At 35.6% G+C, this 27,629-nt stretch overlaps 1 protein-coding gene and 1 long non-coding RNA gene across 20 annotated transcripts; one reads left to right on the top strand and one right to left on the bottom strand.

The window, feature by feature from the left end:
• Positions 1-210: 210 nt before the first annotated feature.
• Positions 211-11,377, top strand: Art7 (arginine methyltransferase 7). 19 transcript variants are annotated; one of them, XM_069135978.1, is made up of 13 exons: positions 211-359; positions 1,613-1,678; positions 2,603-2,688; positions 3,886-4,066; positions 4,148-4,297; positions 5,111-5,332; positions 5,466-5,704; positions 5,776-5,905; positions 6,447-6,673; positions 7,894-8,104; positions 9,501-9,848; positions 9,917-10,092; positions 10,476-11,377. In XM_069135978.1, the coding sequence occupies exons 3-13, from the start codon at positions 2,657-2,659 to the stop codon at positions 10,729-10,731; spliced, it is 2,172 nt and encodes a 723-aa protein (XP_068992079.1). In that variant the 5' UTR covers positions 211-359; positions 1,613-1,678; positions 2,603-2,656; the 3' UTR covers positions 10,732-11,377. The 19 variants fall into 19 exon arrangements, with proteins under 19 accessions (XP_068992079.1, XP_068992077.1, XP_068992078.1 ...); XM_069135976.1 differs by having other exon boundaries at positions 2,593-2,688; XM_069135977.1 differs by having other exon boundaries at positions 1,605-1,678.
• Positions 1,618-23,160, bottom strand: LOC124219013 (uncharacterized). The gene is made up of 5 exons (XR_011177115.1): positions 22,948-23,160; positions 22,664-22,845; positions 4,686-4,820; positions 1,775-4,371; positions 1,618-1,666 (listed from the first exon to the last, which is right to left on the bottom strand). It is a non-coding gene; the product is annotated as an uncharacterized lncRNA (long non-coding RNA).
• Between the last annotated feature and the right edge of the window lie 4,469 nt (positions 23,161-27,629).

Below are 27,629 nucleotides of genomic sequence, written 5' to 3'. Positions count from 1 at the left end.
GTTCAGAACTTTTTTATTAGGTAGAGAGACATATTTAAATGATGTGTTTTCATCAAGAGTCAAACATAGTGGTCGCCGTCCTTGTAGTTGGGACCCTTTACTTTGTTGACGACGGCAGAGTAGACTGGTGGGCAACGTAAGAACTTCCTTGATCAGAAGCGTATGTAACAGGCTTATTTCGTTAGATCAGATTACTGAAATCACGTACGACTCTTAGAGCATATACTGTAAAATTGTACTGAAAATTAATGTAAAAGGAAAACGTCCCAGATCTCCAGTTTTCACGATTTTGGTCTAGGACTTTGGTTGAAAACACTGGTGGAGGATTTTGCATAGACGTTTTTGTTCAATTGTGACTGGTAAATTAGAGTAAAAATTTGGTTTTAGATAATAGTAAAATAAAACCTAATTTGTTAATGAAAATTTATTTCCATAAAATTTGTCATTACCAAATGTTTCTATTTCACAATTAAATTTTGCCGGGTTGATTCAGATCACAGGAGGCGTTTGTTTCTCCATCCGATGTTAGGTTGAATACACTGAGGTTAAATGTTACTCCGAAACAAATGATGAATTTTGAGATTTAACTTGCAAATATCTACTTATATACAGACACAATCGCTAATTAGATTTTGATAATCTGAGGTTATAAATGTCACGTGTATCCAATCTGTACATGTTATAAGCACAAAAAACTTCATGTCCGAATTTGAAACCTTTAAGCTCTGTAATTTAAATTTTTTGTATACGAACTTAGCCATGACCAGCTGTTTTGTTTGAATTTTGTTTGATTATTTATCCAGCTATTCGTGGTAACACTTCAAAGAAAAATTTGATAAGTTGCTTGTTTGAGTCACCTTTGTAATTTTATTACTCTTATTTATTAGAAAGTTGGCATTTTTCCCAATTATGTATACCTGTATCTTGAATTGCAATACGTGCATGAATTAATAAGCGACCAAACCCAATCACAGATTCTAATCTTATTGAGACATACCAGGCCCGAAGGTTCGAGATGCTCAGAAATTTTTTTATCTGAGCCACTTATACGTTATTTGTAAACTACTATTCATTATCACAGACAAATTACCAAGTTGAAACTTGTAACACGAATGTAACAATGTATTTCCAGAAAAACTCGTTATGTTGAAACTCGCTGAAGGTAGAGGTACCATTTGTCGCTAGTAGTGACCTTGTACGAGCCATGTCAAACATTTCAATTGTTACTAGTTCTAGGAATCTTCAATTATTTATTTAATCACAAATATTTTCTACAATAATTGTCAATGAAACTTTTGACCGCTCAATTGTTTTAAAATCAAATTCTGCAGCCATCTTATCTGACCAAACAATCTTGTGCATTTTTAGCCAGGCCTGCACTTTTATGCAATAGATATGATCGTACACGAATCAATTGATAGTCACGGTACATCTAAGGTAGTGAAAATAATACATCTACCATTGTCTAAAACTTAGTAACCTGTATTTAAAATAAAACATACTTATATTTTAGGAACTCATTTCAGTTCAATGTGGAAACTGGGATTTTTCATAGTAAATTAAAAACTTTCGAGAAATTTTTTCTGAAATACCTAATTATACAGTTTTTCAGAAATATTTTCAATGGATTGGTTCTTTTCCGGCAGTCAGCAAGTTCGCCCTCCATCTAGAATATGAGGTTAGATTTTTTAATGTCAAGTAATGATTTACAATAATCATCTATTCAATATTTTATGATTGCCTAAAATTCAGTAAATAATGAAGCAATACATACTCATACCCTGCCAGATTGACTTTCTCAAGTATTAGTAGAAAACTTAGTTTCTAAGCAAACTTAATTCATCGGAACTTCTGGGATATGACTGTTCTTAATGTTTCGTTCCGTTATCGTTACTAAGTTTCAAACCTTTTCCCTTTCTCTTTAAATTCATTATTTCATTACTACGCGTGTACAATAACACAGTTCCTTTGCAACAATGTTTCATTAATAAATTTGTTTTAATTCTAAGCAGACCCACTCTCCCCCATTAGGGCCGAAACGTCAATTCACATATTATTTTCTTTTCTCGACCATTGACACTTAAAAAACTTTGTATGTCACGGTAAATGTTGCTAGCATTTCCGATGAGTTATAAGATATTTATTTGTTGATCGTTCTATAGTGTTTTTTTCTTCAATGTTTATAAATTTTATATGTATTTTAATTACGTGTATAATTTCAAACACATGTTCGTAAGTCTTGTGTTTCTTGAATATCATTGCAATAAAGAATATCAAAAATCTATAGGCCATGTTGAAAACTGTTTTGTGTAATTTTTCCTTCTCGCTCTGTTCATATCTCTAGTTCCATTTCTGCGGTATTCGTGACGCTACTTAGATGTATGGATGTGTGCTATGTCTTTTCCTGTAGATATTAACCTGTCAAGTCATATAACCATATTTTCTGCACTGCTATACCACTTGCAGCCCTACTAGTTGTGTCTTTTGATGTCTTTATGAATAATGTCCCAGTTTTTGGCAATCATTTATAGGGGTATGCCATGTTATTACTCATTACTTATAGAGTCTGCATAACTTGATACTTCTACCTAGTGGATTTTAGATAGTACTAGAGCAAGGAGAGGCATTCGTCATTGCATTAAGCAGCATAGAACAGATGCTGAAAACCGGAAAAATAAATGAAATAATGTAAGATGTCATTTTGCTCTGCCTAATTATATATTTAAAAAAATGTTTCAATACATAATCAAATTATGGATTTCACAAAGTGATAAAAAGTAACGATGCTTGATGCATGCTCGAATAGAATAGTAAGAATTTTTATAGGCGTGAATATCTATGATAACAATGTCGTATAAGACCGAATTTTGATCATCAGATTTGTTGTAATAATCGAAAACGTTAATTTATTTATAAATTATTATTTAAGGTGGTATGAAGGTTCATTTTGACCATATGAACTAGGTTGATTTTTTATCCATTTACTTTTAAACTTTTTACGACCAATCGTGATCGATTGAAATTTCAGGTATAAGCTCTAATTCTAAATGAAACGTTCAAATTGTTTTAAAAACATAACAATGAGATAGCAATTATGGATAGGTGAACACACAGGTTATGAAAATTCAATAACATGATTAGTGTACATGAAGTATCACTACCAAATAATGTTTGACTGTTGGGGCTTATGGTTGTGAACAAGATCACGACTATTGTATGATTTGAATGAAAACTAGGACTCTGCACGCCCATACATTGCGATCTCATTGGTATGTTGCCAGAAAAATTTTAATATTTCATTTGTGATCAATAATTTATAGAATGTAACTTGAATAAATATAACATTCCTCAGCCTCTAATGCCGAAAGTGAAGGCGGTCCAAGTTTGTAAAGTTAATTTAATGATGCATTTTTGGGAAAAGTTGCTATTTTTCTACTCTACATTTCTCTGAAATTTAGAAAACCATAATAAAACAAACCCTTCTCATAGTTTGAAAACTGAATACCTTCAGCTTCAGTCGAAGGTTGCTAAGCAGTGAATTTCATTTTAATATTTCGTTACTTCAATGTTACCAAAATCAATGTCACGAGTTGAATAGTTACGGAAATATAAGAAGTTGACGGAGCATGTAACTTGTTTTTTCACTATTTTTCTTTTATATTCAGCACATCCTATTCAATAATTTGAAATTTAGTTTCTTCATGGAAATCAATGTAAAATAGCGAAATCAGATTGATCTCAGCGATTTTTTCTCTGTTTGAGACATTCTCGAGCTAAAAGCGAGGGCTTATAACGTTTGTCTTAGAAAATGGAGTTTTCAAAATAACGGCTATTTCATGGACGTTGAAAATTGAATAAAATTTATATTTCATTTTTCTTTCACAGACGTTTTGCGGTAAGGCAGCTATCTCGAGGGACTGTGCGTAATAAAAACATGAGCGTCTTCACACAGAGCTTCAATCCAATGACAGGAACAATATGCTGGGAAGAGAAAGATCCGGATTATGATTATCACCAAGAAGTGGCGCGCTCAGCATTCGCAGATATGCTGCACGACAAAGAAAGGGTAATTAGTAGAACTAGCTGCATCAAAGTTGGCAAAAAATAAAGCATCGCTGTTTATTTATTACTTTTCTAATTTTTACAGAATGAAAAATATTGTGCTGCTTTAAAAGCAGCGATTGACAAAAAACATGCGTTAGGAAAAAAAGCTAACGTACTTGATATTGGGACTGGAACAGGCCTGCTCTCAATGATGGCTGCCAAATGTGGGGCTGATACAATAACTGCGTGTGAGGTAAATACCTGCTTTTCACAGATCGGTAATGCAAACGGAAACGAGTTTAGGCCACATTTTTTATCTGATTTTACCTGTAATTTATAAGTTATTAAATAGTTGTGAAAAACTCTATAAACAATCATTCAACAAACATGGTGTCGAGTGTTTTGTAACTTTAGTTTGCTAGTGCCACTGTAAATGCTCAATCAATATGTATTACTTCCAATATTTCAGGTCTAGGTGCATGCAGTGCTAAATATTAACGAAAATTATATTGACCTTACAAGTATATTGAGTCTCATAAAAACTCATTACTGTAAATTCTAATTTGAATATGAAACAAGTGATCTTCTATGGGTTCCCTAGTGTTGTTATTAAAAAATTAACTATAAAAAGTCTTTGTTACCATTGCCAGCTTGAAAGTCAATGACTGATGACTTGATAGTTGTTGACCATCGATGAACCCCATTTACATCAGATTTGTTTGAATAGAAGACTTAAATTAGACAAAATTGGATAATGCAATCACTATCTCATGATTCTGGAAGTCGAAAAAGTCTGTTGACATCAAATCTGATTTAAAATAAAAACACTAATAATTCACCATTTCGTATCGTTAAATTGAATTTTTAACAACTTCATTCTGGCAAAACAAAATTAGTCTTTGCTACATTAAAAGATTCACTATAAATATATATGCTTAAATATCAGCTGAAATTGCTGAAAAATATAATGCCATTTCTGCTGCGTCGACAAAATCTCCATCAAAATTTAACATCTTATTTGGTGAAAGTATAAGTGTCAATTAATTGGTACAGACAAAATTTTCAGGCATTTAAACCAATGGCAGAATGTGCAATTAAAATAATCGAAGATAACGGATATGCGGATAAGATTAAATTGATTTTCAAACGATCAACAGAGATCACTGTTGGAATAGGCGGAGATATGCCAAATCGTGCCAACATTTTAGTTACTGAGGTTTTTGATACTGAATTAATCGGGGAAGGCGCATTATCCACATTTCGACATGCTCACAAGGTTTTGCTGGATGTAAGTATTATTGAGATTAAAAGTTGAACAATCAGAGAACACATTTTCAAGTAGATCAGTTAACATTCAGAAAATGCTGCTGACATCTCTTATCATCAAGCTCTGTAGTATTAAAATATATTATTGAATTCAGAACGACAGTATAGTTATTCCACATAGCGGCACAGTCTGGGCTCAAGTTGTTGACAGCCCACTGGTATGTGCTTGGAACAGGATAGAACCAGTTTTGAATTCTACTGGTGATAAAATCCTTGTTGATACGCCAACTGTCACTAGATCATGCAGCGGTGCTGCTGCAGTCCATGATTTACAGCTTAGTCAGTTGCCACGTGACTCATTCAAACTTTTGACCAAACCTTTGGCAGTCTGCAGGTACTTGATAAATTAGAAGTTGAGAAAGTGATTATTCATTTTCATGCGTCGTGTTTCCGTCTCATTTTTAGATTCGATTGGTCTGATGTAGCAACCCTTCAACTGTCAGAAAGCTTCAGTCATAAAACTAAATCCATTGCAGCAGGCACTGCGCATGCAGTATTTATGTGGTGGGATTTGAAGATGGATACCGAGGGGCAGGTATTATTATATATGGTGTAATATTGACAAAAAACATTAGTTTGGTGTCCCCTGCTAATTCGTTGCAACTATCTATGTTGTAGAGCATAGAAAACTGAAGGATACGTATTTTTTTATTGGAGCAAAAACGATTTTATAGGTGAAAACGACCCCCGAAGATGGGCACCCAACGGGGTGATTTCTTGATGCGCTTGATGTGTTTGAACGAAACCAATGTTGAAATGTTTCTATTGATGAATAAAATATTTCAGTGTTAGCTTTACCCGTATACATTCAGCTCTTCTATCTGAAAATGAGCAACTACCTTATTGGGTGCCCATTTTTGGGGGTTGCTTTTTCCCTTTGAACCGTTTTCTATTGATAAAAAAAAACACGTATCTTGTAGTTTTCAAGGCTCTACTACATTGGTGACTTGCAACAAAATTGGCAGAGAACACAAAACTGATGTTCCTTGTGAGAGTGTTTGTGGGTAAAAAAATTGTCGTGGGTTGTGGGGAACAAATTTACATTCTGTGCAGTAACATAGCAATCATCGATTTAGATACTTTTAAGCTGTGCACCAGTTTGGGAACATCCAGATGTGAAGTTAGAGTTGAATCATGGAAAGAGCACAGTTGAATTGAATGAAAAAATTCCATGGAGAGATCATTGGATGCAAGCAGTTTATTACCTATCACCGGCATATGAAATTTGCTCTGGACAAGAATTAACGTTGGTCACTTCTCATGACGAATATTCTTTCTGGTATCACCTGAATGACGGATCAAGGTTAATAATCATATTACTTAAATATGTGAGGTATTCCACGTGATCTTGTTGTGGTAAAACCTTGCCTCTATCAGAATCTGTTCGATCTTAGTGAAATGTTAGTGCTAGTTGGTCAGAGTTTGTACTTGTACAGTACCTGATATGATTTACTTAAAAATCAAGAGTCTGAGTTACAATTTTTGCAATAATCAAACATGGTTGATCACACTAAAGTTCACTATGGAGTAACTTTTTCACCAGAGATGTGCAACGAATCACACAGACATCAGAATGGTCTGAAAAATTAGAAATACCAGTTTTTTTTCGATATTTTGAAAGGCTATTTTTTTCTACCCAATATTTTACAGTATATTCTCCTGTTAGTGTTCGTAAATTTGATTGTGAACTGGGATTTTGGTTAAAAGCTATGATGTGTTTGCCTTGCAGTTTTCGGAAAAATACATCGTACATCATATGGTTGTCAGCTTCCTATTAAGTACTACTGAAACTGAAACTCATATTCTGTCATAAAATTATTGATTATAAGTTTTTGTATATTGACTTCAGAGTTTTGGAATATTCATTACAAATTCTACGAAGATACGGTGTCATCCAACCAAGGATCTAACATTTCTTGTGAAGATTGGAAAACAATAATATTTTCCTATAATTTCTACACAAAATCCTGCCGATGATAAAATTCACACACTGTCCTACACTAATCAGAGAATATACATGAAATTTCGAGCCAAACAATGTCTTACGTTTTGGAAAATCGAAAAACCTAATATTTCAAATATCATTCTAGCAAATCACACATGCAATGTCAAACAAAATTTGTGGTGATTCATTCACGGAAATATATTTTCTGACTTTATTGTTGCGTAGAACATTTTTTTTTTTTTTATATATTTGTGTACGGCGTTGCATATAAAATTGCGCAATCTGCAGCATTTCCACATCAACGATGCACAAATAATAGTCAAAATGAGTGACACTTTCCTCGGTCGGTTAAAGTTGACTAATGCAGTCTTTTGAGGCAGAATTTGTGCGTAAGAAAAAGTGTAAAAATTTCAATAAATTATCAAACACAATGTACTTAATATGCTGCATCCAAGAATTCTTGTATCAAGCTACGAACGATTCATATCTCAAGAATAGAAAGATAACATTAATCTTTGAATGCAAATCTGTTCAAAAAATTAGAAAGTAGGGCTAATCTGTTATTTATTTGACTACAGTATGGATGAAGTCAACTATCAGCGACCAATATGTGAGTGTTTCGTTCACTTGGCCTACTCGAGAACACGAATAGGGCAATTGAATGATAAGAAGCGCAATAAAAAGTACATACAAGCATTAGAAAAAAGGATCACGTCAGATTCTGTATGCTTGTGTTTGTCAGACAATTGCTTGCTAGGTTTAGCTGCAGCTAAACTTGGATCAAAGAAGGTGAGTGAAAACGAACATGAAAATGCTTGGAAAATATCTCTGATAAATCATTAGACTGAATCCATCTCAAACCATGCCGGCCAGCAGAATTATATTCCATAATTATACATAACTGATGTACGTGCTTCCTCCAAAACCCAACAAATTTGCAAAATTGCAAAAAATATAGCTAGCTGAAAAAAAAGTCTTTTTTCAGAAAAAGCCCAGTTTTGATTTTTCGGAAAACTTAGTATGTTTGGTAGGGAGTATACACTATCTACCCTATGAATGGCAATGTGGATTTATTATTAATCGAGATATCGATTTTATTCTTATTTATCTAATTATTTTCATTTGGCAGCTATATTTACATAGTCAGATACGCTCCTGAGTAGTGTAAGGAATAAGAAGGCCTCCTCCATTGAATATGATTCAATTCTGCATTTCCCTGCAGATGTGAATTCCTGCGAAAACAATATAATATCAGTTTTTGAATTTCGTAGAAGCATTTTTGAATCGATTCACTACTTGTTATCGCATGTGAAATTTATTTTTCATTCCGAATATTTTTTAACAAACACGAGAAGTCTAGATTTGTTTGCTACAATTATCTTATTTCATCATTCTTTCCGATTCTACAAAATGGAACATTAGTTTTTATTCTTTTCTTTGTGTTTTGATTATCAAATTGGTAATTTTTTTTTTTCAATTTTTATATTTTTTGCAATTCTACAAATTTCTTTGATATTTGATTCAACAAAGTGTCAGATTTTACATATTCCAAAACAAGAATTTTTAGAAAAGCTCAAAACTTACGAAATAGCGGTTATTTTTCGGAAATTGTACGATAAATATTAGTCTATATTTACCTTAAATTCTTCAAAAATCGTTATCAGGCGCAAAAAATTTATGTGGGTCATAATAAAATATACTTATGCTCTTATTTTGGGTGAGGAAATCATAGTTCAGTTACAAGCAATTGTGGAATATAACCTGCGCTGTCCTGTATGATTTGAGATGGAATCAGCCATGATCACACTTCAGTGAAACAAAATAAGATCGTTAACAGAAAAAAAAGAATAAATGTATTTTTAAATCGAAATATTTGGTTCAATAAACAAACCTATGAGTCTTTATCAAAAAGAGAATTTTCACAACAGCAAAATATATATAATTTTCTAAAATAATTATAAATATTTATAAATAACAAATATTTGATGTCTCACTGTATCAATTCCTAGATGCAAATTAAATCATATCTCAGGTGTGGATGGTTGAAATTTTGTTTTTTCAAGTGGATTTCGTTTTATGACCAGTACTGTCATAATAAAAATTCTGGAGTAGATCTAGAATTCTGTGACGTGCCCTAAAAATTTAGTTTTTGACTAACACACTAATTATACTAATCAATTCACAGGTTATCATTTTTGAGAGTAACGGTCTCTCCCACAGAGCGATGGAAATGTTTGTGAAGGCTAATGGTCTGTCTGAGAAAGTTCGCATTGTTAATTCAAAAGATGATTTGAATCCAGATGATGGAGTGAACTTAATTTTTGGCGAACCTAACTTTGTTACTTCCATTCTCGCATGGGATAACATATACTTTTGGCATCTGAGTTCGAGATATCCAAAGCACATTGCACGCATACCATCGGCAGTTACCGTCAGAGCTGTTGCAGTAGAATTCAAAGATTTACACAAGATTCGTGCACCAGTTAGAAAATGCGAAGGATTTGATATGTCTAGGTTTGATGAACTTGTTCAGGTACTGATGAAATAATTAATTCATTGACTGCATAGTTTGAGCTCTACTGTAATTTAAATTGGTAATAGGAGCAATTTTTACAGGTTTCTAGTGATATAAGCGATAATCAGATAGAAGCACATCCTCTTTGGGAATATCCGGGACAGGCTTTGACGGCTCCTTTCACCGTTGTAGAATTGCACCTTGACAGAAATATAGATCATCAGCCTGATATTCAAAATTCTGATACAGCTTTCATAGCATGGTAGGTTTTTTTAAATTCCAATATCTATTATATTTTTTATGGAATTTCCCTCAAAGTTTCCTGTGCCGCTTTACGGTTGTCTAGTAAATCCTCAAGTCTAAACCGCACGTTTCAGAAACAGAATACTGAAATTTCTATTGTATGAAATAGGTAATATTCCCACAGATATGCTTACTTCTCCCATCATACTTTTCTACAATAAAACTGCAATTGCAAACATTGTCCAATCGATCATTTCAAAATATATGTCTTCACGATATTTAAATTGATATTTTCATTGAATGCTGTTTCAATGTGGCATTGTTTGCCATAAAAAAATATCGGCAGCTTATCTTATTAAAATGATTCGACACAATCATTATTGCTTGCCAATCTAATTGCAGTACTGGAAATTGCAATGGAGTTGCGTTATGGGTTGACTGGACTCTGGATGCGTCAACTGAGGTCAGTACAGGTCCAATAAAAGATATTGTTCCTGGTTCTAACATATCTTGGGATCCATACACGCGACAAGGTGTTTTTCTTCCGAGAAAGAATTTTGCGGTTACAAGAAATGACCTTTTGCAATGGTCTGTGCACTTTTCCCCAATCAGTGGTGCTGTACAGTTTACGTTTAAAATTACAATGGGAGATAATTAATATTAATGTACACCAAATATATTTAATTTTTTTTTTCTTCTCAACCAAAATTCAATTTACGTTTTGTTTCCCTTCATTTATATTTTTAATTTCCCCTTCCCTCACTGAAAGACGAGACAGTACTGTACTTAAATACATCTGATGCTTTCCACATGAAACCCGACAAAATTTTAAAATCGAATTTTTGATTTGTTATATTTTTTCCATCTCAATCTGCCTATTGAAAAGAGCATTCCTGATTTCTTCGAAATTTTTATCTCAATTTGTACTTGAGTTACAAATTATAAAAATTTCCTGGCTCAACTTTTTAGTTGGATATAACTTGCCAACGAAAAGAGATATTGATTGAATTCTAAACCCGTTTTTCCGTCTTGAATCATAGATTCACAGAACAATTTCAAAAAATTATACCTCCTCAATTGTATTGTATTGTATGTTAGAAGGGGGTAACCAGGTGCTCAGTCCTGCTGGACCATATACCTCCTCAAGATCACAAACTAAATCACTTACAAATAAATAGTATGTACCAATGTAACGAGTAATCGACCCATAATGATACTTGGCTTAAAAGTTATGAATAAACCAATACTTTTTACGATATTTTTCTCAAGAAAATAAAAACGTGACAATCGTGTTGAAAAACCAATTTGTTTTACATCAAAATTCAATCAAGTTCATGATTTCAAGGGGGGGGGGGGACTGCACTCCAAAATTGACCCTACCTAATATTGGGCATACGGAGCTGTCGATTTATTTTCTGGCCATGTTTCTCGATAGAAATAACCATCTGAAACGGGAAATTGATTCCATAAGCAGTTTTCAAAATTTTTATTTTTGAAAAAATGAGTATATCGAAAATCCAATACGATTGATTGTTCAGAACCGTCTTCTGAACATGTAAAAAAATCGGCAAAACTTAATCTTCACAATTGTGGGAGGAGATGAATTTTAGAGGAATCATTTTATGAGATAAATGTACGTCGAGAACTGTGATAGCATACTCATTCATGGAAAATAATGAAAGATGTTTATTACCTATATCATGCGCGCTTCCAGCTTTTATGAGATATATTTGACCGTCCTTGAACGTGAGTGCAGGTATACTATACTTTGTTAGTTGTTATGTATTTCTGAAGCGGCAGTTGCACGAGGAGAGGAGCCAGGTCCTCATTTGGGGCATGTTGACACACCAGTGAAAGAAATATATCTGAAAAGAATCCTATCTATATACAAGAGATTGTCCGATGTTTCGTTGTTGGAACGCTGCTCATCGTGTCGGACCCAAAATGCAAACAAAAGTTTCCACAGCGTGATCTGGCGGAAGTGTAGACTACATGTGGAAACAGCGGTAGCTGAAGCAATTTTAGAATTGAACAAGGGGTGTGTTGCCATGATGATGAAAAATGCACTATTTTGCTGCTCGCTTGGAAAAACAGCTTATTGCCTCGCACAGCAGCGGAATAGAAAGAGAATAAGTCGGTTTCACAATCGACGCAACAACGGTTGAATTCTATAGGCGTACACGTCGTCTCATCAAATTGGCTCAGATAAGATGGCAAGAAAAATTCTGTCAAAATTAAGGTCCTATGTATGGGCCTTTTAACTGTTATCGACAATATCGTTGATGACATTTATTTTGTTATTAATTTACTTGTCTGAAGTTATATAATCTATTTTACGTTGATGTATAATTACAAATTACAATTATAAAATTTTTTTCGACAAAAAATTCCTTAAAAATTCATCTTCTCTCACAATTGTGAAGATTAAGAATTGCAAATTTTTTTACATGTTCAGAAGACGGTTATGAACTATCAATTATATCAGATTTTCGATGTATTTATTTTTTGAAAAATAGAATGTTTGAAAACTGCCTAAAATGATGAAATCAATTTCCCGTTTCAGATGGTTATTTCTATCGAGAAACATAGCCATAAAATAAATCGACAGCTCTGTATGCCTAATATTAGGTAGGGTCAGTTTTGGAGTGCAGCCCCCCCCCCCTGCCCCTAAAGAGGTGTATTTTCTGCCTACAGTCAGACCTCTAGTCCAGGGCATTTAGATCAAAATCAGCCGGAATAGAGAAATTTTTGGAGACAGCAGATATCGAGATGCGGTTTTCTGCATTGTGTTCAGGAAGGTCCCAGGAAAAAAGTCTATATCGTCTGGTGGGGTCATTTTTCGAAAAATGCATTTTGCAATTGCATAATTACTTGCAATATTATGAGAACGACTGGAAACTCGGAAAAATCGCTCGGAAATCGTTACTCGGGGGGTTTTTGGGGATGCTGAATTCAATTCTGGCGTTAGAATTATCCGGTGGCGTTCAGGGGTGGCTCTGCGGGGCCACCCGGGGGGTGATTGGGGGAAAAATTGCAGCGTCCATGGAAACAGATGAAAATCGTTACTCGTGGGTTTTCGGGGATGCTGAATTCAATTCTGGCATTAGAATTATCGGGGGGTATAAATTATAAACATTTTAATTTAATCTTGAATCATATTACATATATTATAAACAAATTGCTTCCGGTTGCTCTACGGGAAAGGTAATGGAGAACGTAAAAAATCACAAATTATGAAAATAACACTTTATTTAAATGATAAATCGTAGGAGTTTCTATTAATATTGAATTTGGCATCCCCAAAAACCCCCGAGTAACGATTTTCGTTTGTTTTCATGGACGCTGCAATTTTCCCCCCAATCACCCCCCGGGCGACCCCGCAGAGCCACCCCCGAACGCCCCCGGATAATTCTAACGCCAGAATTGAATTCAACATCCCCAAAAACCCCCGAGTAACGATTTCAGAGCGATTTTTCCGAGTTTCCAGACGTTCTCATAATATTGCAAGTAATTATGCAATTGCAAAATGCATTTTTCGAAAAATGGCCCCACCAGACGATGTAGACTTTTTTCCTGGGACCTTCCTGAACACAATGCAGAAAACCGCATCTCGATATCTGCTGTCTCCAAAAATTTCCGATTTATTTCCTATCTTCCCTGGACTACTCGATTCTACGGACCTGGATTCTGCGGTTCTCCGCCCCTATTGTAAGAGGGGGAGTAGGCGGGATCTATGGAAGGGATCTGATATAGCGCTGGGATTGGTTCTGTGGAAACCTCGATTTTGTCGATTTTGTAGAATCGAGTCCCGAGTTCTCCGTAGAATTCAGATCCGACTGTATTTTTTTATATTACTTTCAATCTATAAATCGAGACGAAGAAAATGTGTTTTGGATTTTTTCAATACCTTTTTTCATTCTTGTAAATGGAAGAACTGGAAGAACTGAAACTGCAAGTAACTGGAGAACAAATTAAAATGAGAATTTCTGAAAAATTAGGAATGCTTCTTTCCTTTGGCAGATTCAAATACGAAAAACAAAGTATTAATTGTGAACTGGTGACTGAACGAAAATTCATTGAAACTTAGTTTTTGAAATAGTTTGTTAGCGTTTCAATCGTACTTATCTGAACATATAAGGTACAAAAAATTTTCTGACGAAACTGTTCGATGATTATTTCACAATTGAACAGCGTCACGGTCTTCCATACAGGTCTGGTAACTCCGGCACTTTTGAGTGGTAGGGGGTATCACCGTTAGTGAGGCACACGGTCTTGTTTCCTATCTATCCGCTAGGGGCGCCATTGGCCCGGGGTATGATAGATATAGATATATACCGATAAGATAACCTGCTCATCGAAGTTTTTGACAGTTCATAACTCAGTGTAAAGTGTGTAAACGGTGGATTATCTCCACAAGATCTCAAACTGTCTCGAAAGTTGTGAGCCCTCGCTTGATGTTTATGGATTTTATTGACTTAAATATTTGAGGATTCCGTTAAAATAAAACAATTATCACGCCCGCCATGGAATGCTAGTAAACGTCTCAATCATTATTTATTCGCATCTTTCTTCATTTTTGAGTGTTATTCAGGATTGTTGATTCCGAAAAATCAGTTGTTCAGATCTGATTTATGATTGGCTTACCCCGAGGGGGCAGCGCTGCAGACGGCGAAGACAAGAACCACGGTTTTGCCTCATTATCTCAGTCATTCCCCACCCTACTAGTTACCAGACTTGTATGTAAGACCAGAGATGAGTAGGGAGATCTCCAACGCTCGGCTATTCGTGATACCAGCTAGATTGGAGCGTCGACGTGACACCTAGGCGGCCACGCACCGAAGGTGGCCCATTTCCGACCTGACACCTAGGCGGCCATGCACCGAAGGTGGCCCACAATCGTGCATATATAGATATACTCGGTCGCTCGAGCAAGCGGTTGCCAATCGCATCCTTGTCCCCGCTCGCACAGATATTTCCAGGAATGCAAGAATTGGGATTTTTTTGTTTCAATTATGAATGTCAGCGAATAAAAGTATCTCCAGATTTGATAAATTTTGGATTCAATTAGCGGACGCTGAACCAAAATAATTAACCATTCCCAGCCCCAATACTTTTTTTTTTTTTTTTTAATGAATATTATTTTTTTATTGATATGAAAATATGTGACGCCTGGTGTTCTCGAATATTTGTACACGCAGTCTATGGAAAAATATAAGAAGCCAGCTCGATAACATTTATGCAAAATGTGCAATGGGCAAGTGGTTGAAGGAAATGTTTTTTTTCTCGAACTGAATCTTCCAGAGAACCATCAGCGAATTCCAAGCAAGCTCCATAAACATACCGAGCAAACGCGCGATCACGGACGTAGCTGTGGTGTGGCTGAGTGGATACCACATGAGGATGAATTTTCAATCACAGGTTTTTGCGCGAAGTTTTCCTGTATTCAAGTTAATTACTGCTGCCTTTGCTATAATACTGCATTCAAGTCTTAAACAAAATACTAAAAAATAAGTTGACCACTTGATGTAAAACAAAATGTTAGATTGAGCTTAAAATTTAAGCCGGAGTTACATAAACTAAGATAATTACAAGTGCAACATTGTAAATATTGTACATTTATTGTTCATCTAAATAAATATGGTTTCCTCCTCAAAAAAAAAAAAAAAACATGAGGATGGAGTGATGCGGGACACGGGTTCGATCGCAGTTCACTCTTTTTTTTTTTTTTTTTTTAAATTCAATCCCGGCTTTTTTTTTTTGTATTTTCGGAGAGAAAAAACAAATCAAAGAAAGAAAATTTCGAGAGCCGGTCGATTTTTTCCTTATTTCCTTTTGCTTTTTTTTTACTGAACCTACCTTTTTTGTAGTGGGGGTAACCCGGAAGAGGACAAATAATTGAAACAATAAAATTCCAAGAGCGAATCGATTTGTTCCCCGTTTTTGGCGCCTCTTTTTTGATAAGGAAAAGTTTTGACAGTAATGGAAAATAGAGATTACTAAACACAAATGTATTGTTTTTTAATAACACCGGCCCACAAAAAAAAAAAAAGTGGTCTGTACTTTTGACCGGACCTACCTATCTTTATGTATTTTGACGCGCTGAATCCGAATCTGGAGTCAGTTTTGCCCGTACACCCTCAAAATTTTGAGTAAATTGCAAAAGACCATAAAAATCGCCAAAAATTAGCAGTTTTGGTAAGAAAAAAATTTGTGGAACTATAGACTAACAAGGGGAGTGTCAAACTTGGGAATCACAGATTTCCATCACTTTTATATATATTGTAGGGCAGGGTCCCCTCAATAAATATATAAAGCGGCAAGACGCCATTTGTTTTTATTATTGAGAAATTTCAACTCAAAGTTCTATATGTAACTTAAGTAGAAGGAACCTTTTTACCGGTTGCAGCAATAGTTCCGTGGCGTAGCGGTAACGCTCTTGCTTACTGAGGGACCGAACGGCTGTTCAAGTTCCGTTAGAGTTACTTTTTTTTTTTTTTTTTTTTATAAATCATTTAATACAAAAATAAATAATTAATAATTAATATTTCTATAAATTATTTTTTTATTTTTAAGTTAGGAAAAAATACAAAAAATGATAAAAATAGGATTTGTAATAATTATAATAACAAAGTAATCAATATTATCAAAAATAAAGTCGCTCAGTAAGCAAGAGCGTTACCGCTACGCCACGGAACTATTGCTGCAACCGGTAAAAAGGTTCCTTCTACTTAAGTTACATATAGAACTTTGAGTTGAAATTTCTCAATAATAAAAACGAATGGCGTCTTGCCGCTTTATATATTTATTGAGGGGACCCTGCCCTACAATATATATAAAAGTGATGGAAATCTGTGATTCCCAAGTTTGACACTCCCCTTGTTGGTCTATAGTTCCACAAATTTTTTTCTTACCAAAACTGCTAATTTTTGGCGATTTTTATGGTCTTTTGCAATTTACTCAAAATTTTGAGGGTGTACGGGCAAAACTGACTCCAGATTCGGATTCAGCGCGTCAAAATACATAAAGATAGGTAGGTCCGGTCAAAAGTACAGGCTACTTTTTTTTTTGTGGTCCGGTGTTATTAAAAAACAATACATTTGCGTTTAGTAATCTCTATTTTCCATTACTGTCAAAACTTTTCCTTGTCAAAAAAGAGGCGCCAAAAACGGGGAACAAATCGATTCGCTCTCGGAATTTTATTGTTTCAATTATTTGTTCTCTTCCGGGTTACCCCCACTACAAAAAAGGTGGGTTCAGTAAAAAAAAAGCAAAAGGAAAGAAGGAAAAAATCGACCGGCTCTCGAAATTTTCTTTCTTTGATTTGTTTTTTTCTCTCCGAAAATACAAAAAAAAGCCGGGATTGAATTTAAAAAAAAAAAAAAAAAAAAAAGAGTGAACTGCGATCGAACCCGTGTCCCGCATCACTCCATCCTCATGTTTTTTTTTTTTTTTTGAGGAGGAAACCATATTTATTTAGATGAACAATAAATGTACAATATTTACAACGTTGCACTTGTAATTATCTTAGTTTATGTAACTCCGGCTTAAATTTTAAGCTCAATCTAACATTTTGTTTTACATCAAGTGGTCAACTTATTTTTTAGTATTTTGTTTAAGACTTGAATGCAGTATTATAGCAAAGGCAGCAGTAATTAACTTAAATACAGGAAAACTTCGCGCAAAAACCTGTGATTGAAAATTCATCCTCATGTGGTATCCACTCAGCCACACCACAGCTACGTCCGTGATCGCGCGTTTGCTCGGTATGTTTATGGAGCTTGCTTGGAATTCGCTGATGGTTCTCTGGAAGATTCAGTTCGAGAAAAAAAACATTTCCTTCAACCACTTGCCCATTGCACATTTTGCATAAATGTTATCGAGCTGGCTTCTTATATTTTTCCATAGACTGCGTGTACAAATATTCGAGAACACCAGGCGTCACATATTTTCATATCAATAAAAAAATAATATTTATTAAAAAAAAAAAAAGTATTCGGGCTGGGTATGGTTAATTATTTTGGTTCAGCGTCCGCTAATTGAATCCAAAATTTATCAAATCTGGAGATACTTTTATTCGCTGACATTCATAATTGAAACAAAAAAATCCCAATTCTTGCATTCCTGGAAACATCTGTGCGAGCGGGGACAAGGATGCGATTGGCAACCGCTTGCTCGAGGGACCGAGTATATCTATATATACACGATTGTGGGCCACCTTCGGTGCATGGCCGCCTAGGTGTCAGGTCGGAAATGGGCCACCTTCGGTGCGTGGCCGCCTAGGTGTCACGTCGACGCTCCAATCTAGCTGGTATCACGAATAGCCGAGCGTTGGAGATCTCCCTACTCATCTCTGGTAAGACCGTGAACAGCGTGAAAGTAGCAACTCAGGAGACCGAACACCGCATGTAGTTGGCTTATTTTATTGCATGAAAAGGGCTAAGTCCGCAGAACGAAATAGCTACATGCTCGCGCATGCGCTATTCGCAGTATAGCCGTATCCTTTTCTTTCTCACAGAGAGTGCGAGTGAAAGACTCGCTTAACGACGTAAACAATTTTAAATTTTAGTGAAGTGAGGCTGTGTTATGAGTTGAAAGTTATAACGAATTATAAGACTTTTAGAATCTTTATGATGTTTTAATAACTTAACGTCAAGACACTGCTGCGTCTTTTTTTCCTCTGTTTTCTGCAGGAATAATAAAATGCGACCGCATGGACGTTTTCTGTTTTCCTTGCGTGATTGACAACATATATGTAATATTCCTATATTGCCAGCGCTCTCTGCTTCCCTATAAGTGGCGAGGACGGCGATGAAGTGAGACAGAGCGAGTTACTTTGGTCATTCTGCGCACGCGCGACCCATTGGCGTAGACATAATAGATATATGTTACTTGCGCGAGAAATGTCGATGCCATTAGCGGGAAAAGGAGAGGTTCGGCGTTTTAAACACACATTCAAAAAACCTCAACAAATGCATACATTTATTATTCACATGTATTGTGCACTTTTTACATTTTTTATATTCATTTATATTATATTTCATTTTCATAAGCACTCTCGTGTATGTTCAATAATAGACTTAAGGGTGATCTCACCGATATTTTGTATGCTTCATTTTGGCGACACGTGTATGATATATGCTGATAGAAACCTTTTTTCTCGTTATATTTAAAAGTACGGGTTACCATAAACTGTGAACCAACCAAACAAACTAACAATAAACCAAACTAAACCCCAAGCGCGGCTACAACTTAAATATTGGAAGATTAGCCTATAATGATGCTTCAATCAATAGCCCCAATTGGCAGCGTGCTTGAGTGTCGAGGAGAAGACCTGTGTTCGATTCCTATAAGCGATGAAAAAATCCAAAGAAAATTCAATACAGATAATATTTGATTAAGTATAGCAAATAAATAATTGTAGAACGGGGGAGGTGAAACCCATGTGTTCACCCTTATCCCCAGAGCACGTTACCAATTGAGCTATCCATTGCAATATTAAAGCTAAATCGCTCGATGACTGAAATAAATGTTGTAGGTTTAGAAGGAAATTTGCAATGGTTTTGGATAATAAATAAAAAACTGACAACAATAATAAATTATGAAAATATTTGTATTTTACATGTATCTATTAAATATAAATATGTTTTCAAGTGTGAAGTTTACTGATTAGAAAATAATATGAGTTTTGTATACTTAGATCGCACATAACACTTATTTCCGACATTTTTTTCGCTTCAGCATGCATGCGAAATTTTAAATAGAATTCTATGACGTATTTTGACAATTGGTATCGATGATTGTCGAATATGTCTTGGGTCAATACATGTTCATTCATGATATTGTCGAATGGAGTTCCTAGATGGCCCATAATTTTATTTATTAATGTTGCCTTGACATTGGTTTTAATAACGCATGGGAATATTGGCAAATAATTCTTTCGGAAATTTTGCAAATCGCTTCTACATCCTTGGATGGCATGACAAAAGGACCTCTATTTTTATTTTTGATGGAAGTGGCATACTATCACCTATCAACTGCTGTTTGCATGTAACACAGTCAACCATCGATTGTAATTTATAAGAAATATATCCCGATATGTAAGATACAATGCTTTCTACATAAGGAGATGAAGAAAAACATGATTGTATGTAATCGTGATCGAATTGTATGGCACTTTCCGAAAACTGTGCATTACCAATGGGGCATTTATAATTTTTAGGTCTCGACGAAATATGCAATATGCCAATGCCATCAAAAAGGCAATTGCCGTTTTCAAATTCTTTCAATTCGTGTCTAATTAAAAGTCGTTTGTAGGCACTTTTTAATTGTAGGGCGTTGGGATTATAATTAAAACCTCCGCGGCTTTGAATAGCAGAAAAAAAGGTTTCCAAGTAGTCCTGCGACAATTTATATGTCAACAAGTACGTGAAGCTCAATGACTTTAATTTATCGAATAACGGAAACATGTTTCTCAAACATATAATCATGCCTAAGAAGCCCGTGCAGCGACCAGTTGAGTATTTAAGATACATTTTCCTTCATACGTACATAACGAATTTATGTACTTTTCAAAGAATTCCGCATGGGATTTCAATGTTACGTAATTTTCGTCATTTAGAGGTTTCTTGAATTCGTGTTTTGAAAAAACATTTTTACAATTTAGCATATCACCCATATTATTGAAATTCAAACAAAACTCTGCAGTGTGAGTAACATTGGAAAATTGTTTTTGTACACTCGGATCTGGAAATTGATTTAAAAATATCAATGATTTGCTGACGCTTTCATTCAAAGTTTGGATAGCTAATTTTACATTCATTTTGTTATTTTTGAAATGTATGTGTTTTTTGGTCAGCTTATTGGCGGGTTTGAGGCCCTCATCGCTTGAAAACTTATACAATTGTACAATACAATACCAATGAATTTCTAAACCGGCAGAGATTTTCAATGCTTCTCAATCGGCCAACGTATTCCAAATTAATTTTATCATGTAATAAAAATCCAAAAATATGTAAAAGGGCTCAGATGTCACTGGATTTGTAAAGATTTTAGCGTGATGCCATTGTAAAAAAGCAGAAAATTGAAATTCGCAATAAACCCTTAGGCATTATATTTGTTGGCACTGGTATACAACTCAATTTCCTTGCAATGTACAAAATTATCTCGTTGTCAAAAGTACTTTGTACTTTCAAGTAGCACTTTGAGGGGTTAGGGGTAGTCAAAGGCATTAAAAAATGAGTATTTTAAATAATTTTTGTTTTACATTAATTAAATTTATTTGATAAAAATAATAGTACAGAGTTAATTTATTATATTTTAAGTTTACTCGACCAAAATTAAAGAACTAAAAAATGAATTGTAGACGAAGTTATTACCATCTTTGTTGGACCTCGGTGCCTTCGCGGTGATCATCAAAACATTTTACTGGTTCATCTCAAATCAATTGAACAAACAAAAAATCATTCGTTTAATAACAATCATCTAGTATTTAATAGAAGCTGTTTATTTTTTTATACTCCTACTTTTTAATAAACTTTCAGAAGCTGTGATTTCGTTTGTTTAAAAAAATTGGTTGTCTGTAAAGTCGGTTTACGGACGATAGTTTTACGTGATAACGTCATAAAGAAACATTGATTAAAAATTGCATACTTTTATGAATTGAATTGAATTATTATCACTGAATTGGCGTTCAAGTAGCAGAACTATTGGAATTGCTAGCTGTGACGTTAAGCGAGAAGAGTGCGAGAGTAAATGTGTACAAGCCGACGCTTGAGCCGATCGTCCCTTCATATCGCTTGTTCCACGCTCTCGCTTGCACGCTCAGGCTCAGGCGGAATGTGACACTTTTTCGTGCGTGCAGCCGGTGTTCCTCAATTTTTAGATGTGATGTTATCACGTCAAAAAAAGCTTCGATTAAGTACTAGATTTACTAAAAAACTAGTGATTCATTTGTTTTATTGGTTTCTGATGAACCAGTAAAATGTTCTTATAGTCATCGCACAACACTACTTGTGGAGCGGGACCCAACAAAGACGGGGTTAACTTCATCTACAATTGATTTTTTTTTTCGAGATTTTGGTCAAGTAAAGTTAAGGAGGATGGCTACATACATTAATATGATAGGTTAATAAAATTTTGTGATAACATTCTTCAGCATCAATTGTGGAGACACATTCTTTCAAAATTTTTTTGTACATAGTTATCGAGTAATTAGGGTACTTTTGCACGAAACGTATATCTGTGTATATGTTACTTCTATGCTTATACATGTGAAATTTAGTATTTAATTACTCGAGAACTATATAGAAGAAAAATCTAAAAAAAAATTGTATTTTCATATTTAATACCAAGAAATATGCTCACCAAATTTTATTAACTTGTAAGCTTTTGAAATTTCTTAGGCTTTTAACATAGGCATCATCGCCAAGTGCAGCCACCCTCCTTAAAATATCATACATTAACTCTATTATTAGCTGTATAAAATAAATTTAATTACTGTAAAAAAAAATTATTGAAAATACTCATTTTTTCACGCCTTGGACTATCTCTAACCGCTTAAAGTACTACTCTCAATTTAACCTATACATTACCAATAAATTATCGCCAGCTTCCTTGGTCATGAGCCCTTTATCGGTTAAATGTTGTACCAAATTTTGTAAAGAGTTGATACGTTTCTTCAAACGCAGAATTTGGTCCTGAAGCTTCTTCATAGTTCTGGATTTCTTGTCATCGGTCTCCTTCACTGTTACGTAAACCTGGATCCTTTGGAAAACTGCAAACAAGTATACACTACAATATGTCAACACACTTGCCTATGCAATGAAATTTTATCATTTCTCGAGGCTTTACGGTTACACAAATAACAAACATAAACCATTTTCGATTGATGTTGGCGTCGAAAACACGTTTTAGATTTCCAAAACACCAGCACTCATAACCTCACAGCACCTTACAATTAAACCGGCAATGACGTAGGCAAGGAATTTGTAAAACGAACAGCGCCATCTGACGTCACGTCCGCTAAAACGAACGCGCAAGTGTACACTCCCCACGAAAGTGTAGAAAGTGTAGCTAGCGCGAACAAACCTAATGACGCGTTTCCATATACTCAAGACAACTGTTGCGTACTCCCGCTTTCATTCCCGCTTGCGCATTGCAACCTAAAGTGAAGTCGAACGTACCTGTAGCGGGATTCGGTAACTCTCTAGCGACGATTATCGCTATCGTTAACGCTACCTATCGACAATTGTCGCTAGTGGTGATTCTGTACGATGCAGTTAACGATATTTGTCGCTAGTTCGAATCGTTAGTGTACGACACGGTCTTACATACAGGTCCGGAAACTAAAAGGGTGGGGAATGACTCAGATAATGAGGCAAAACCGTGGTTCTCGTCTTCGCTGTCTGCAGCGCTGCCCCCTCGGGTGAGCCAATCATAAATCAGATCCGAACAGCTGATTTTTCGGAATCAACAATCCTGAATAACACTCAAAAATGAAGAAAAATATGAATAAAAAATGATTGAGATGTTCAATAGCATTCCATGGCGGGCGTGATAATTGTTTTCCTTTAACGGAATCCTCAAATGTTTAAGTCAATAAAATCCATAAACATCAAGCGAGGGCTCACAACTTTTGAGACAGTTTGACACACATTTTACACTGAGTTATGAACTGTCAAAAACTTCGATGAGCAGGTTATCTTATCGGTATATATCTATATCTATCATGCCCCGGGCCAATGGCGCCCCTAGCGGATAGATAGGAAACAAGACCGTGTGTTTCACTAACGGTGACACCCCCTACCACTCAAAAGTGCCGGAGTTACCAGACCTGTATGTAAGACCGTGGGTTACGATAATTGTCGGTATGCTAGCGATGGATATGGAAGTCTCGCTAAGGCGTAACGATAATCAGTGACACAGTAGACGACAGTATTGGTGCAACAACGTGTCAATGTGTTGCGCGTGAATTTTTCTCTAGCCTTCAAAATAGTATTTAAATTTAAAGAGGATTGAGAACTTCATCATGCAAGTGAATATGAAGATCTACTTTAACAAGTAATTATTTTTTTCAGCACAATAATGTAATCGTTTTAACGTCCTCTGTAAAACGGTGTTCGTTATCCAAGTAATTTTATAAAATTAAAAAACATACTTTCAAGCTTACGTTGACTCAATCCTCAATATCTTTCCAAATATACAAGTCCATTTGTAAGATATCGTAAGGGTTGATTAAATAATAGTATTTGATCAACTCTCTCGATGGCTTTTTAATATAAAAAATAACAAGTTCATTTTTTATTCACCGAAATAATGGATTAAATAATAATATTCAATCAGTTCTTTCGATGCGGAGAAATAGACTTATGAAGAGGGCTCAGTCATGGTAACCTTAAAAAAATATTTCTGAATTTTATACAATTACTTGGATAGAGTGATTCTACTCATTATTGTGATTAATAGATGACAAACAGAGGACATAAGGCCTTTTCTCCAAATCAGTTGAGTTAAGCATTGCAACATTCATATAGTCAATAGTACTCAATCTAAAACCATTGGAACTATTTGTGCTCAGTATACTTACACTGTTCCATTTTTGATTAATCGGAGAAAAGTTTTTTTATACAACGTGAGGAAAGATCACGGCTAAGATACAGAACAATAGACAATTTTGTTTGCGTTCACAAATAATCTGTCCGAAGTTACTAGATTTTTAGTGATAATATCTGCGACGTTGTCAAATTTGCTGAAAATCTATCGACATTTATCGATGCACCTGTGATTAGTTTTGCATCGATGAATATCGGTACGTCTAAGTTACAGAATCACCCTACGTCGCTAGCATCGTCGATGCAAGCGACAACTGTCGGTGCAGAGTTACAGAATCCCGCTACTGGCGGAAATTTCCAGATGCTAGACACTGGAATCGTTCACACAGCTACAACTAGACTTACATCAGTAGTTTACGTCACCAATTACCGATAAAGTATTGAAATACACCGGACAACGGTCATTCTATCGCTCTAATCGAACGAACCGAGGAAGGAGTAATTGTTGGATGGAAGATTTAATTAATTGGCTTACCTTTTGAGAATGATCTGGATATGATGACTTGCAGCGTAGATTGGTCAGAGGATTTAACGGAATGACTGATTTTAATATATTTGGATACTTTGATTAACTTGGATTTATTTTATAAGTTCAATGTTTCAAGTCACAAGCAACGGGGTTACTCAGTTGTAAGATCTTAAATTAATATGACAAAATAGAGCTGAAAGCTCGCTGGATTCTTGGGCAGAGTAACGTTGTAGGAAAAGTTTAAATGCGAAAGGCAAAAGAATTTTACCGCGAGACTGTACCGGAACAAGATAACGAATCTCGTGGTAGAAACCAAGAGGACGAGCCGGTGATCGGTCACCGTTTTTATAGGTGTCGATCGTTGCGCAGAATGATCCCCTTCTTCAGCTTTTGTCAACTTTTGCGCACCTTCCCCCTTTTTCTAGGAATTAGAATTCGGGCACGATATCTTCGCCGCATGTACGCCTGTGATCTTAGTTATTTAGCTATTACTGTATTACAAGGTTTTACATATGGTATAACGCTGCGTTGGTGCGGTGGTGTAGGTGTAGGGTCGTTGCGCTGTAATTTTCCATTCTGCGTGGGCTTTGGTGTTGGGGCAGCAACCCCCCCCCCCCCCCCCTTGGCCCCTCGGCTACCTAGCTTCTTCCCCCCTGTGGGCGTCAGGACCCGGGCCGATTTTAGCCGCTATTTCTTAATATGGTAATCACAGTGCGTATGCGCTAGAGGTGACCCATGTATCGTGGTGTACGTTTGTGCCGTGTGCATTTTCGGGGTCACGATGGGCTGGATTCTAGTCGTACTCGACGTCTTAAATATTCTTACTATCCTGTTCGTTACAAAGTCTATATATTGAGATTGCCATATCGGTTACTTGTCGTTTTGTTAGTTTTATAGCGTGTAAATATGTAAAATTGCATATGTATTATAATTGATTACTGTCGTCATTCACCTGGAGTACAATAGCGATTGTTTATGAGACATAGTTGCTATTTGCTCAACATTATTAGGATCGCGAATATTCTTAGGTGTTTGTGATATAACTATCTCAACAGATGTAGGGTATTTAACAATTTGATAATTCGCAGTTTTAGAGCAGGTTTACGTGTGTGTTTTCGTATTATAATTCTCTTCTGTAATTATTAATTCTTATATTGATATAAATCGGCTTGGAAGCTACTAGAACGTTGTTCATATGTTTGTTGGTTGCCTGTTACTAGGCGTTGCCACTTGTGCATCTTTGAGTTTATTGTGAGTTGAATTCACTGGTTGATTTACCTTCAATCGTTTCGTCTTTAAGTTTCCTAATGTGCTCTCTAGATGGAGCTCTGTATGGCTCCACATTGTAAATCTGTATAGCCTTCAAAACGCTGCGCGTGTTGCCTACAATACGGCGTTTATGGAGGAAAGTATAATTCATGCTGGGTAATTGGTATTCGCGGTTTTGATGGTTTCGCAGGCTCTGGTTTTATGGATTACTGCAGCAATGCATCTATCTTTACATTATGTCAGTTATACACGTATCTATGGTTTTACAGTCTTCTGTACTTCAGGTTATATGGAATAGCGTAAGTTGCATATAGTGTAGCTCTCAGCTCCGAATGCACAAATGGCATTGTCGAGTGTTATATGATAATTGGATATAATGGTGTTAGTTAATTATGGTGGTAATATGATATTGGTATATAATAACGTATAATAATATTATAGCTCTTCGTAGTGCAAAGATCTCGTAACATGGTTTTTCAGCTTTGGTTAGTGAATTTAATAGTTATTTCTAGCTAGGGATATTCCAAATAGTTAGATAGTTGTTTGAATACCTTATGGTTACAAGATTCTCGTACTTCGAGTTTGGTTAGTTGATAAAAGTGACATGCAGTAATAATAGTCGATAAAACATACAGACGTTCCGGTCGGATGTTACACCAAAGTGACGAGTCATGAGTGAGAGAGCGATATTGTCTGCACCGTAATGTTCTCTTCGCGTTTCGGTGAGTGCTAGCAATATAGGAGTATTACATATATGTGGTATAACACTATGTTGGTGTGGTGGTGTATGTGTAGAGATGTGTGCCATTAGCTACCTATCCGAGTGAGCTTCGGTGCCGGGGGCAGTAAGCCCCTCTGGCTTCCGTGCTTCCACCCCCCTTTTCACAGACGTTAGGATCTGGGAGCTTATTACGGTTCTCGATTCGCGTGAAAATGACGAAAGTGAGTGGCTCACCCTATTACGGTGAATCTCTGGAGGTGAAAGAATGAGGTTATCCGCGTGAATAAACTCGACATGAAATTCGGTGTCGAGAATCGTTCTGCGTATGCTCGTGAGCGTAATTTGCTTGGATTTGCCTGAAAGTTCCATCGGTTTCATCTGAGAACGAAGATTACTCCATATTTGTTGATTAAAGAATAAAAGTTATTGATACGTGGGAACTTATACAATGAATAATTTAGTGATCGTGATTATGCAAAATCAGAAAA

Source organism: Neodiprion pinetum, chromosome 5 (assembly GCF_021155775.2).
Source record: "Neodiprion pinetum isolate iyNeoPine1 chromosome 5, iyNeoPine1.2, whole genome shotgun sequence".
In the NCBI taxonomy this organism is placed as follows: Eukaryota; Metazoa; Arthropoda; class Insecta; order Hymenoptera; family Diprionidae; genus Neodiprion; species Neodiprion pinetum.
The sequence above is the reverse complement of the archived record's forward strand: the minus strand, read 5'-3'. Positions and strand labels throughout refer to the sequence as shown.

Bases quoted from the DNA above. Each gene is read 5' to 3' on its own strand.
- Art7 (XM_046626055.2), top strand. From the start codon at position 1,396: ATGATCGTACACGAATCAATTGATAGTCACGGTACATCTAAG. The intron at 4,298-5,110 runs GTAAATACCTGC...CAAAATTTTCAG, and splicing joins ATACAATAACTGCGTGTGAG to GCATTTAAACCAATGGCAGA. The intron at 5,333-5,465 runs GTAAGTATTATT...TATTGAATTCAG, and splicing joins CTCACAAGGTTTTGCTGGAT to AACGACAGTATAGTTATTCC.